At 25.8% G+C, this 14,732-nt stretch overlaps 1 pseudogene across 1 annotated transcript; it reads right to left on the reverse strand. All coding sequences in view use genetic code 4, as the record gives it.

The window, feature by feature from the left end:
* Nucleotides 1-303: 303 nt before the first annotated feature.
* On the reverse strand, nucleotides 304-619 carry N7539_009591 (annotated as a pseudogene). The gene is made up of 2 exons: nucleotides 606-619; nucleotides 304-496 (listed from the first exon to the last, which is right to left on the reverse strand). Coding segments are annotated over exons 1-2 (207 nt in total).
* Between the last annotated feature and the right edge of the window lie 14,113 nt (nucleotides 620-14,732).

The following is a 14,732-nucleotide window of genomic DNA, read 5'->3' on the forward strand; positions in this document are numbered from 1 at the left end:
TCTTATATGGTAAATAAGCAGTCTACCATTAACTTATAGTCATTAATATATATATATATATATTTTATAAGACTTATGGGATTTGAACCCATATGATAATGATTAAAAGTCACATGTTTTACCGTTAAACTAAAGTCTCTTACCCTTTTATACGGGTCGTATATTATTTATTTATTTCTAATAACCTCAGTAGTATACTGAAATATATAAGAATAATCAAACTACGTCTACAAAATGTCAGTATAATATACCAGATTCGTAACCTAAGTGGTGGTGATCTGTTAAATGGTATGCTGTCATACGTCATAATCCTACAGCTAAGAATGCTGTTCCTATTATAACGTGTAGACCGTGGAAACCTGTTCCAAAATAGAAACATGATCCATATACACTATCAGAAATAGTGAAAGAAGATACTGAGTACTCAACACCTTGGAATATTGTAAATATTACAGCTAATACTATTGTAACCACTGTTCCGTATAAAGCTCCTTTTCTATTACCTTGTATTAATGAATGGTGAGCATATGTAATTGTTACACCAGATGATAATAATAATATAGTATTTAATAAAGGTAACTCAAAAGGGTTTACGGCTTGTATACCTAATGGTGGTCATTGTGCTCCTAATTCTACACTAGGTGATATAGCACTGTGGAAAAATGCTCAGAATATAGCTAAGAAGAAACAAACTTCAGATATAATAAATAAACCTACTCCTAAATTTAATCCTTTTTGTACTGCATTTGTATGATTACCTAAATATGTACCTTCTGAGATAACATCTCTAAATCATAATCCCATAACATACATTACATTAAATATAGCTACTGGCACTAAATATTCAAATCCTTGAAATCCGTGCATAAATAAAACTGTAGATGTTGTTAATATAAATAATGAAACACTAGTAAATAAAGGTCATGGTGAAGGTGAAACTAAATGAAAAGGATGATTTTGAAAATTACTTTTTGATGTATATATCATATTTTTAATTTTTTTTTATTGCTCAAATTATTCTTATCTTTATTATTTTTGTTTTATAGTTATTACTATAGCTCCTACCATACCTAGTAATAAAATAATTGAACTTATTATTAATCATATTGAGTAACTTGTATACATTATATTACCTATACTAGCTATATGAGTAGGTTCTATTAATGAACTATCTCATCCATTACTACTTGCATAACTTATTTGTTGTTTTAAATCAGCTAAATTAAAAATCTGATTATCTTGCTGTACATTATATACTTCTGAAAATGAATTTGACCCTAAAGATATTATAGCACTATCTCCTAAACTTGAAGGTATTACTTGTCCTATTATATAATAAAATAATAAAACTGTTAACATGGCTAAAGGTATATCATTGTTAGTTTCATTTAAAAGTTCAGAAATTCTAATGTTAATTAACATTAATATGAAAAGAAATAATATAGATATTGCACCTACATATACTAATATATAGGCTAATCCCATAAAATTATAACCTATTAATACTAATAAACCAGCTATGTTTACAAATAAACCTATTAAAAATAATACTGATACTACGGGATTTCTACTTATTATAGTAAGTACACCTAATAATATAGAAACTATATATATAATATCTATTAATTCTATTCTATATCCATTTGTAATATAATCATTTAATAAGAAAAGATTATTCATTAAAAAAATTTTTTTAATCTATCAATAAATTGTATAGCAATACATAATATCTAGATGGGGGTTAGATTATTATTCTAACTAGGAAGAAAAGGAATCGAACCTTCGACGGCCTATAGCCATTGAGTTTACAGCTCAACCCGTAAACCAACAAACGGACCCTTCCTTATATCTTTTTTCTGGATTCGAACCAGTTGGAAATAATTCCAATTTGCCTTTTAAAGATTATATATATATAATTTACACATATATATAAATAAATTTTTTTTTAAGTTTTATACTCCCCGTGCAATTTCCATTACACGAACCTTATTTCGACTTAACACCAATCAAAGTTTTGCATACGAAAACTTTTCTGCATATTTATATACCTAATTATATATAATTTTACACAGAAAAAATCAAACTTACTGCATCTTCTTTTTTCAGCGCCTGACGAGTGGTTAGTACCTAACTGAGAAAAAATTCACCGTGACGTTGGTGATTCACGATTACTAGTAATTCCTTTTTCATGTAGTCGAGTTACAGACTACAATCCATAATATTTCCTTTTTTGGGGATTAGCTCCATTTCACAATATCGCATCCCTTTGTAAAGGCGTATGTGGCACGTCTATAGCCCACAGCATTTAGGCCATAATGACTTGTCTTAATCCCTATTATCTAGTCTAATGTAGTAGTGAACCACTCTATATAAATAAATAAAGTGAGGGTTTTCGTTAATTAAAGGAGTTAACCAAATCTCACGACATTAACTAAAGACAGCCATGCAGCGCTTGTAACATTTTAATGAAATTATTATGCAAGCTGTGGTAAGGTTTTTCGCGGATCATCGAATTAAATAACATACTTCACTACTGGTTTCAGAAACGGTCTAATGATTTCAGTTTATATGTTGCCATAGTACTCTTGAGGTGGAATGCTTACACTTTCGTTTATACATTAAATCTTCTCTAATGTATGACATTCATCATTGTCTGCTTGGACTACTAGGGTATCTAATCCTGTTTGCTACCCAAGCCTTCGTCTCTCAACGTCAGTTATTACATAGAAGGACGCCTTCGCCGTTGACAGTCCTCCTGGTATCAAAAAATTTTATCTCTACTCCAGAAATTCTTCCTTCTCATATATAACTCTAGTAAAAAAGTACTCTTTTAGAGTTTAATTTACCGTCTACATACCCTTTAAACCCAATAAAGATAACTAACACTAGCCTCCTACGTATTACCGCGACTGCTGGCACGTAGTTTGGTCAAGACTTATAAATAGATTATGTCATTATATACAATCTATTTAGAATTTTATGCGAATTAATCGCTACTGTATTTATACAAATACAATTTCATTCTTCCAAGTTACTGGTTCAGCCTTTCGGCCATTGACCAATATTCCTCACTGCTGTACAAAAAAGCATTGGGTTTTTTTCAGACCCAATGTGGTCGATCAACTTCCCAGTCACGACTACGGTTACTGCTAGAAAAGTCATTACCTTTCCTACTACTCACCGAGATAAAAATTAACATCTTAAACCGGATTTTTTTTACCTTTATTTATTTATAAGGGATTTTTCCCTTGGTTTAAGGTAACCAATTTATCTTATACTCACCTGTACACCACTACTACTTAGTTTTAAATAATATAAATATTACTTATAACCTAATTAGTCGTTCGATTAGCATGTGTCAAGTACTTGGACAGTGTTCAGTTAGAGCCATCATCAAACTCTCTATAACTTTTTTTTTGGTATATAATACCTATATTGTATTATACATATCAAATAATTTTTACTTTTATAAAAAGGATATAAATAAGCCAGTTCCTGTTATAAATTACAATAATTCTAAATAAAAACTAAACATAAGATTAGTGTTCGAAATTATTTTTTATAAAATAATTATTAGTTTCTGTTTAAATCCTTATATTACTATAAAGTTCATATTATTTATGAACATATATGCATATTTAGTATTGGACTTTCCTATTAACATGTAATTTTTATATCTCTTTTTTTAATAAGCTATTATATTTAATATAATATAATTATGTATTTTAACATAATATCAAAGAATATATATATATATATATACATATATACATTCTTAATATGATCCGTACTAATAGATCGAAATTAGTACAAATTAAGATTTTTTTCTTTTAGTAATATATAAACACTATTAATTTTAATTAGTGTAAATCTAATCCATCTTTTATGTAAGAACATGATAATACTACGAAAACTTGTGCTTGGATAAATGCTATAGCTAACTCTAATCCTGAGAATGCTATAATAAATGCTAAAGGTATTAATCCTAATATAAAGAATATTATACCACTAGTCATTATATTATAAGTAAATCCACTTAATATACTTAAAAGCATGTGTCCACTTAAAATATTTGCAGCTAATCTTAAACCTAATGATACATTTCTAGATAAGTATGATATAAATTCTATTAAAACTAATAAAGGTAATAAAGCTAAAGGACAACCTGAAGGTACAAATAATGAAAAGAATTTCAATCCATGTTTTTGGAAACCTAATATTGTTGCACCTAAAACAATAGTAAAACTAATTGAGAATGTTAAAATAAAATGTGATGTTGAAGCAAAACTGTATGGTACTAAACCTATTAAATTATTTACTAAAATAAACATGAATAATACATACATAAGAGGAAAGAACATTTGTCCTTTATTAGAATTAATTTGGTTTACTACAATACCATGTACTGTTGCATATATACTTTCTTGACTTATTGATCAGTTATTAGGTATTATTTTATTATTATTTGTACCTAATAAGCTATATACTAAAATTATAACTATACTTATAGATAAGTATAAACCTATGTTTGTTAAAGATAGGTGTATGTTACCTAATAAGTTAGCATTTATAGAGAATAAATCTCTAATTTCAAATTGGTCCAGTGGACTTAATACAAAATCTAATTGACGCATAGAATTGTTTATTTATTTATATATTTATATATTAATTTATTATTTTTAATTATATTAAATAGAAAAACTTCTATTTTTTAATTTATTTTTTCTTATTTATTTATTGATTTATACATATATTATTTATTATAATTTATTTATGTAAATACGTGAAATAAAAATACGTACGAATTTTGGTAATATGAATTTAGTAAATGTGTATATTAACACTGTTAATATTACAAAAGCAAATACTACTTGATTTACAAAAAAGAATGGTACTAATTGTGGCATTTATTTTTTTTTTCTTAAGTTTTGATATATTCTTTTTTTTATCTATAGGAAAATGACAAATAATGAGTAAGCCCTTAAGATGAATCGAACATCTATCAAAATATTAACAGTATTCCGCTCTACCATTGAGCTATAAAGGCTAATTAATAAAAATGGTTAATTTTTATTTAAATTCTTACCCAAGAATCGAACTCGGATCTAAATATTAGAAGTATTCTGCTCTACCATTGAGCTAGTAAGAATATACATAATTAATTATTATGTAATATGTGTATATAATATCTTATATTTTTTAATTAATACTATATATTAAAGAAGTTACTGAGTAATGTAAACCATCTAATATTGGTGCAGGATATATACCAAATAATACTGTTAGTACTACAAATACTAATAACATAATAAATTCTCTTCTAGTTACGTCACCTATATTTTCTACAAAGTATACAGAATATGAACCACCAAAGGCTATTCTGTTATACATAAATATAGTGTAAGCAGCAGATAATACTATAGAAGTACTAGCTAATATACCTAATATTGGCATTCTTTCAAATGCACCATATAATGACATAAATTCACCTATGAAATTTAATGTTAATGGTGTACCACTGTTACCTAAACATAATATAAAGAATAATATAGAGAATATTGGCATAACTTGAGCCATACCTCTATAATATGTAATTAATCTTGTAGAAGATCTATCGTATAAAATACCTCCAGCACAAATAAATAAACCTGGTGATACAAAACCGTGAGCTAAACCTAAAACTATTGCTCCTTCAATACCTTGTACTGTATTACTAAATGCTCCTATTAAATAAACAGCTGCATGAGATACTGATGAATAAGCAATAAGTTCTTTAATATCTATTGTTCTTAAAGTACTAAAACTTGCATATATTATTGTAATAACACCAATAACATATATTATATATGTATAATTTAAAGAAGCTTTTGGTAATAAAGGTAATATTAATCTAAATATACCATATAAACTTAATTTTAAAACTATACCTGCTAATATAATACTACCAGATAATGGTGATTCAACGTGGGCTTTTAATAATCAAGTATTTAAAAAAATTACTGGTGTTTTTACAGCAAAAGCTATAAAAATACCATAGAATAAAAATAATTGTGTTACATAACTAAAGTTTGCTTTTGATAAAGCATCAAAGTCTGTTGTACCCATTATTGAAGACATTACTATTATAGATAATAACATAAATAATGAACCTAATAAAGTATATAAGAATAAGTAAAAACTTGCTCTTACTTTATTACTTGATCCAAATAATCCTATTAATAAAAATAATGGTGGTAATATACTTTCAAAAAAGATATAGAATAATAATATATCTAAAACTAAAAACACTGCTAATAACAATGTTTCTAATAATAACATTATTACCACAAATGATAACACATTTTTTGATTGTATTGAATTTCAATTAGATAATATTGCTATTGGCATTATTATTGTTGTTAATAATACAAAGTATATAGATAATCCATCCACACCTAAATATATATCAAAATAACTTATTTGATAGTGTTCTTCAATAAATTGAAAACTTTTACTACTAAAATCAAATAATATAAACATTATTAATGAAATAATTAAATTTATTACTGATGTAATCAAGGCTATAGATTTTATTTTAATATTGTTAACTATAGATAAACCATAGTTTGCTTCTATTGTTACAAAACTTATACCTACTAAAGGTACTAATAATAATAATAAAGACATTGTATATAAATATTTTTTTTTATATTTACTTACTATTTATTTTATATGTTTCACATATTTTTTACACTTTAAAAACGACATAAAGTTTTTTTATGCTATTATATAATACATATATATTAGTTTATAATAATATTTGTGTTGGTAAAGCATCTAAACCATACACTACACATGGTAATAATACTACATATGCTATTATTAAAGGTAATAACACAGTTCAACAAACTGACATTAATTGATCAAAACGTATTCTAGGGAAAGAAGCTCTAACTCATATAAACAAGAACACTAAGAAACTAGTTTTAACTGCTAAATTTAAAGGAGATGATGAAATATTAACAAATATTTCTTGTAATATAGAATTATCTACACCTATAGTATTTAAAATATCTATTATTAAATTTACAGGTATAATACATAAATATCCACCTAAGAATAAAATACTATTTAAAATACAAATTAATACAATACTTGCATATTCGGCTAAGAAGAAGAAAACAAAAATACTAGCAGAGTGTTCTGTCATAAACCCACTAACAAGTTCTGATTCTGCTTCCGCTAAATCAAAAGGAGCTCTATTAGTTTCTGCTATAGAACCTATGAAGAATATTATAAATAGAGGAAATAATGGTAATAAGAAATCTACTACTCTTTGAGATTCTACTATAGTAATCATATTTAAGTTACCTGTTAATAATATAACTAATAATATTACAGAAGTTAATATTAACTCGTAACTAATTAATTGTGCAGTACTTCTTAATGAACCTAAAAACGCATATTTAGAATTAGCTGATCAACCTGCTAGTAATATACCATATGTAGCTAAAGAAGATACACCTAACATATAAAACATACCTAAACTAAAATCTGATACAAATATCCCTGAACCATAAGGAACTACTAAATAACCTAATAATGCAAATATTAAAGTTATCATTGGTCCAAGGAAAAATAATACAATATTAGCCTGTGTTGGTGCTACATATTCTTTTAATAATAATTTTAAAGCATCAGCAAATGCTTGTAATAAACCATAGTAACCTACAGCATTAGGTCCTACTCTTCTTTGCATACTAGCCATCGTTTTTCTTTCAGCTACAGTTACATAAGCAACTGATAATAAAGCAGGCACTATTAATAATAATCCTTCCAATATTGAAATTATACTTAACATTTAATTTTTTTTTATCATTATTACTATATATAGAATATCTCATTTATATTTAACTTGCAGTTTTTTATAATTATCTTTATATTTATTTGATAATTATATTAATATTTTATTTAAATATACTTATATATAATAAATATACCTATATAATACCTTTTATTAAAAAATATATGTTTTATATTTTTAGTATAATATAATTTTTTTTTTGCTTTATGTGAAATATGTAATTTCATCTATATTGTTCACAATAATACATTAATATTTATAGTATTATATTTAGGAGTTCGGGGAACTCGAATCCCTTTATTTCGATTTGCAATCGAAACGCAGAACCTTCTACTCAAACTCCTTTAAATTATCTTAATATTATTAATTGTTTTAATAATAAATATAAATTTAATAATAAATTTATTATTTTAATTTATTAATTATTTTTTAGTTGCTATTTCAACTAAACTATTTTCTATTATACTTAATACAGGCATTATTACAAAGAAATGTCCAAAGTATAAAACAGTTGAAATTTGACCAAATTCTATAAATGGTGTTTCAACGTGTTTTGCACCTAATTGCATTAATACTAAGAAATTTGCTACGAAAACAAAGAAAGCTATTTTACTTAAAGGTCTGAATTGTACACCTCTTAATTTTGATAAATCTGCTATAGGCATAACCATTAAAGCTAATATTGCTGCAAACATAGCTATAACTCCTAATAATTTATTAGGTATAGATCTTAATATTGCATAGAATGGTAATAAGTATCATTCTGGTACAATAGCTGGTGGTGTTTGCATTGGGTTAGCCATTACATAATTTTCACTATCTCCTAATGCATTAGGCATGAAGAATACAAATACTGATAATACTATAAAGAATAAGAATATTGTTATTAAATCTTTGAATACAAAGTATGGAGCAAAAGGTAATCTATCATAATTACCTGATATTCCTAATGGATTACCTGATCCTACTACATCGTGATATGCTATTAAGTGCATTACTACTAATGCTGCTAATACAAATGGTAATAAGAAATGTAATGCAAAGAATCTGTTTAATGTTGCATTATTAACAGAGAAACCTCCTCATATAAATTCAACAATATCTTGACCTATTCAAGGTATAGCACTCATTAAGTTAGTAATAACTGTTGCACCTCATAAACTCATTTGACCATATGGTAATACATAACCTAAAAATGCTGTTGCCATCATTATTATAACTATAACTGTACCTATAGCTCATGTTATTGTTCTTGGTGCTTTGTATGATCCATAGTATAAACCTCTACCTATGTGTAAATACATTATGAAGAAAAATGCTGATGCTGTATTAGCGTGTAAGTAACGTACTAATCAACCATTATTAACATCTCTCATTATGTGTTCTACTGAATTGAAAGCTTCTGCTACACTAGGTGTATAATGCATAGCTAATGTAACACCTGTTACAATTTGGATTATTAAACATAAACCTAATAATGATCCAAAATTTCATAAATAGCTAATATTAGCTGGTGTTGGTGCATCTATTAAATATGAATTTAATATTCTTAATAAAGGATTACTTTTTAAAATTCTCATTTTTTTTATTTAATTAATTTAATTTTTTTTTTTACATTTTTATATTATTTTAATATGTATTTATTATATATACCTCCAACCTTTCCACATAATATTTTTTTTTTTGTTAAACTAAATTATTAGTTAATAAAGATACCTATTCCAGAACTATTTTTCTTGAGTTGGTAGTGGGTATTTTTCTCTGACGTATTTTACTATACGCAATTTTGCAAATAAATCCTGCTCACGGTCATTATCTAGATAACGAGATAGTTCAACTCTTCAAGTTTTAACTAGCTTATTACCATATCTATTTCCTATCCCAATTTTATCTCTCATTTCATCACTGAAAGACTCTGATGTGTAATTGTGAAGGTCATGTAGATCAAACGGTGTTTTAGTATGATATGAAAATGCATATAGTCGACAGAGCTCTTCCCAGGAAAGATTCAAATGCAGGTTTGATGCTTTTGTAGCTATCAAAGCTTTTTCTAAGGCTGCCTCCTTATCTGGAAGTTGGATAAAACCTTTGATGGGTCTTCCTCTAAACTGTTCCTTGTTATTAGCCATAATGTCTATACAATCCAAAAAGACCCTTGTTTTGTGTCTTCCTTGTGGATCATTAAACATTTCCTTTATACCTTTAGGATCTTTCTCTAAACCTGAATTTAATTTATCTGTGATTTCTTTTTTAGGATCTCTAAGAATTAAATCTGAATCTTGATTTATAAATTGCTCTCAATCTTCTCGACCTGAACATTGTATAGTATTACCAGAGACTTTTACGCTAGATCAATATTCCATTAACATTAAATCACTAGGATATCATATTCTTGTATAAACATGTGGATCCTTTTTTATAATATCATTTGGTTCTATATTTAGATCTAGATGATCGTAGTCGGAACCACATGTAGATATTAATGACAATACCATATATGTACAAATACATATAACAGTTAAACCAACTACTATATATTTTATCCATTTAGATAAATTTACTTTAGATTTTAGTTTAATTATTCTAGGTAGAATTTCTTTAGAGAATAGTACTCTAAACCCTCTAGCTATTAGTATTTTAACTATCATAAAAGATACTCAGGAAATAAAGGAAATTATGGCTGCCTTGCTAGGAGGGCATGCAAAATATTATGGATAATAAATTAGTCATATATAAACTTTCGTTAGGTATAAACATAAAGAAAATAAGTATTAAAGTTAATACAGAAATAGTTATAGATAAAGAACTAGATAAAGCAAATTTATCGTTAAATTGTATTTTGTCAACAATTTTGTCATTTTTTATAACTAAAGCTGGTATTTTTAAATCTTTAAAATTATTGAAAATTGTATATGAATGATTATCAAAGAACATAGTTTTAACTATTAATAAATAATAAACTGCACTTATTACACTAGTTAAAACTGCTATTAAAGTTAAGAAAACAAATCCTTGTTCTAAAGCAGAAGAGAATACCATCAGTTTTGCAAAGAATCCCATTAAAGGTGGTATACCTGCAAATGAAAATAAAGTAATAGCAAAACTTAAGGCTAACATACTATTAATATGGAAATAACCTTTAAGTTGACTTATAAGTTGTATAGGTGAATTATCTTTATCTGTTAAGTTATTATGATTTATATTATTATCATTATAAGCATATAAACTATGACCTATAGCTACTAATATCATAAATACATTTAAGTTAGATAAACTATATTGGATTATATAGAAAATAAATGCTTGTATAGATTCAACATTGTTTATAGTTAAGGCTAATAGCATAAAACCTAAATGAGATATTGTACTATAAGCTAATAATCTTTTAATTCTAAATTGAGTTAATCCTAATACAGTACCTATTATTAAAGATAAGAATGCACTTAATAATAAACTTACAGTTCAAGTATATTGAGATGTAATCTCTATATTGTTAGTATAATAAACTAATTGTAGTAATAAAGTTAAAATTGATATTTTTGCTATAATGGCTACAAAAGTAGTTACTATAGTAGGTATAGCATCATAAACATCAGGTGATCAGAAATGGAATGGTGCTGCTGATATTTTAAATAAGAAACCTATTGATATTAATAATATGCAATAAGGTAAATTTGTAGCTATTTCTTGATCGTCTAAGAACACTGATAGATTATTTATAACATAAAAACTATCTAAACTTGTAACACCTAAGTTAGCATATATTAAAGCGATACCTAATAAAATAAAACAAGATGATAATCCACCTAATAAGAAATAAGTTAAACCTGCTGAAGTTGCTGATTCTGAATTTCTATATATAGTACACAGTAAGTATAAACCATAACTTTGTAATTCTATAGATAAGAAAATAGATACAAAATCACTACTAGATATTAATAATATACTACCTGTTATTATAAATAATAACATTAATGTATATTCTATTATAGTGTATTGTTCTCCTTTTTTTAATATTATATTAGATACAGCTGTATTTTTAACAAAATTTACTTGAGTAAATACTAATCTTTGGAAACTCATGTAATCCTTAGATATTAATTTTCTAGGAAAGAATCCTGTCATATTCAATATTAATAAACTTATAGCAAATATTAATATATGAAATGTATGTGTTATAGAAGATGCATAAAATAAACCTCCAAATAACCCAATACCATTATCTAAATATGTTATAAATAAACTATTATAAGCTAAATATAAACAATAAAATAAAATAATCATTCCTACTCTTGAATAAAGAATAGCTGTATCACGTCTAGATGACAAAGCATTAGATAGTAATAAACAGAATATTGAAGATAAAAGCATATTCAATAAATAGATAAATTTAAATTAAACAAATAAATAATATTAATATTATTTATTATATGATAAGTTTTTATTTAATAATACAAATAATGCAAATATTACTAATATTAATAAATTATTATCACTATATGAGAAGTATAACAATGTTATATAGAATATTAAACCTATTAAAATATATAAGGCATAACTAGTTATAGTTCCAGTACTTAATTTTCCTAAATTATTACTTAAGGATACTAATCCTTTTTCTAAACCATATGGTCCTAATAATTCTACAGAACCTTTATCAAGACTTTTAGTTGTTTGACCTCCTAATTTTAATACTCCTTCAACTATATATTTATTATAGAATAATTCTATATAGAATCTTTGATTGAAGAAACTAAATATATTATAACCTAATTTTGAGTATTTAAAGTTTATAAGTAATTTTGGTATAAATTCACAGAATAATACTGATATTATACTTAATGATACTGTAAATACAAAAGGTAATAATTTAAAGAATGTTGGTACTGCAAATTCAGTATCTAACATTATTTCATGGTTAGGGTGAATAAATAAACTATTATCTACAAAGAAACCTGTTCCTAAACCTATAAATATATCTTTAGTTATGTAACCAAAGAATATAGAGAAAATAGATAAGATTATTAATGGTATAGTTAAGAATAAATCACCTTCATGTGCATGTTTGTAACTAGATAATGGACCATTAGGATTAGCTAAGAATGTTAAATATAATACTTTAGCTGAATATAATGTAGTAAACATTGCACCTATAGTAGCTACAAAGTAAACTATAGTACCTGATAGGTAGAATTGACCATAAGAAGACTCAAGAATAAAATCTTTAGAATAGAATCCTGTCATGAAAGGTACTGCTACTAAACTTAATGAAGCTATTAACATAACTGAATAAGTTAAAGGTAAGAATTCTCTTAAACCACCGTATTTTCTAAAATCTTGATTATCAGCTACAGCGTGTATTACTGAACCTGCACCTAAGAATAGTAATGCTTTATAGAAAGCGTGATTTACTAAGTGGAATAATGCTAAGTTATAACTTGATAAACCTATAGCTATTACCATCATACCTAATTGACTCATAGTAGAATAAGCAATAACTTTTTTAATATCTTGTTGGAATAATCCTATTAAAGAACTAAATACTGTTGTTATAGCACCTAATCATAAACATAATACTAATACAGTTGAACTATATTCTATTAATGGAGATGATCTCATTAATAAGTAAACTCCAGCTGTAACCATAGTAGCTGCGTGTATTAAGGCAGATACTGGTGTAGGACCTTCCATAGCTTGAGGTAATCAAATATGTAAACCTACTTGTGAACTTTTAGCTGTTGCACCTATTAATAAACAGATACCTATTAAAGTTATAATATTTTCATTATAGTAAGGAGCTAATGCAAATACTGTACTATAATCTATATTACCAAAAGATCATAAAATAGCAAACATACCTACAGTTAATAAGCAATCACCTACTCTGTTTGTTAATAAAGCTGATATAGAACTTTGATTTGCTGCTATTCTAGTAAATCAGAAATTTACTAATAAATATGAACAAACACCAACACCTTCTCAACCTACAAACATTATTAAATAGTTATTACCTGTTACAAGTATAATCATCATAAATGTGAATAAACTTAAATAACTAAAGAATCTTTGATTGTGTGGATCATGACTCATATAACTTATTGAATATATATGTACTAAACTAGATACTATTAATACTGGTATTAACATTGAAACTGTTAATGAATCAAATCTAAAGTTTCATAATACATATAGTGATTCTACATCTACTCACCTTGCAACATTTATTGTTACAGGTATATTATTAAACCCTACTTCAAAAAAAGCTACTATAGCTAAAATTGTTGTAGTTATTACTGAAGCACATGTTATTATGTGTGCTCCACTTATTCCAACTTTTCTTCCAAAAAAACCTGAAACTATTGAACCTAATAAAGGTAAAATTATCAATGTTAAATACATTACTTATATTGTATTGATATACTACCTCTTAATCTATAATATGCAACTAAAATACCTAAACCTATCGCAGATTCAGCTCCCGCTATTGTTAATATATACACGGAAAATGTTTGTCCAAGAATATCATCAAAACTAAGTGAACTTATTAATATTAAAAATGTTACTGATAATAACATAATTTCTATTGATATTAACATTAGTATAATGTTTTTTCTATTAAGAACAAACCCTAATATTCCTATTAAAAACAAAAATATTGAAAATGTCATTAATTTAATTAAATTTAATTTGATTTATCTATCCTACAGAAATAAGTTAAAAAAATAACTCACTCTTATTATATATAATACATTTTTTATAAATAATATTATATAAGGTAAAATGCTATATTATAGCACACCTTTTTATAAACATGTATAAGACTTGAACTTATATATACGTGTCCGTAGCACGCTATTCTACCATTGAATTAACACGTTTATTTAACTAA

The sequence above is a fragment of the mitochondrial genome of Penicillium diatomitis (genome assembly GCF_028827545.1).
Source record: "Penicillium diatomitis strain IBT 30728 utg000019c_segment0_segment0 mitochondrion, whole genome shotgun sequence".
Taxonomy (NCBI): Eukaryota; Fungi; Ascomycota; class Eurotiomycetes; order Eurotiales; family Aspergillaceae; genus Penicillium; species Penicillium diatomitis.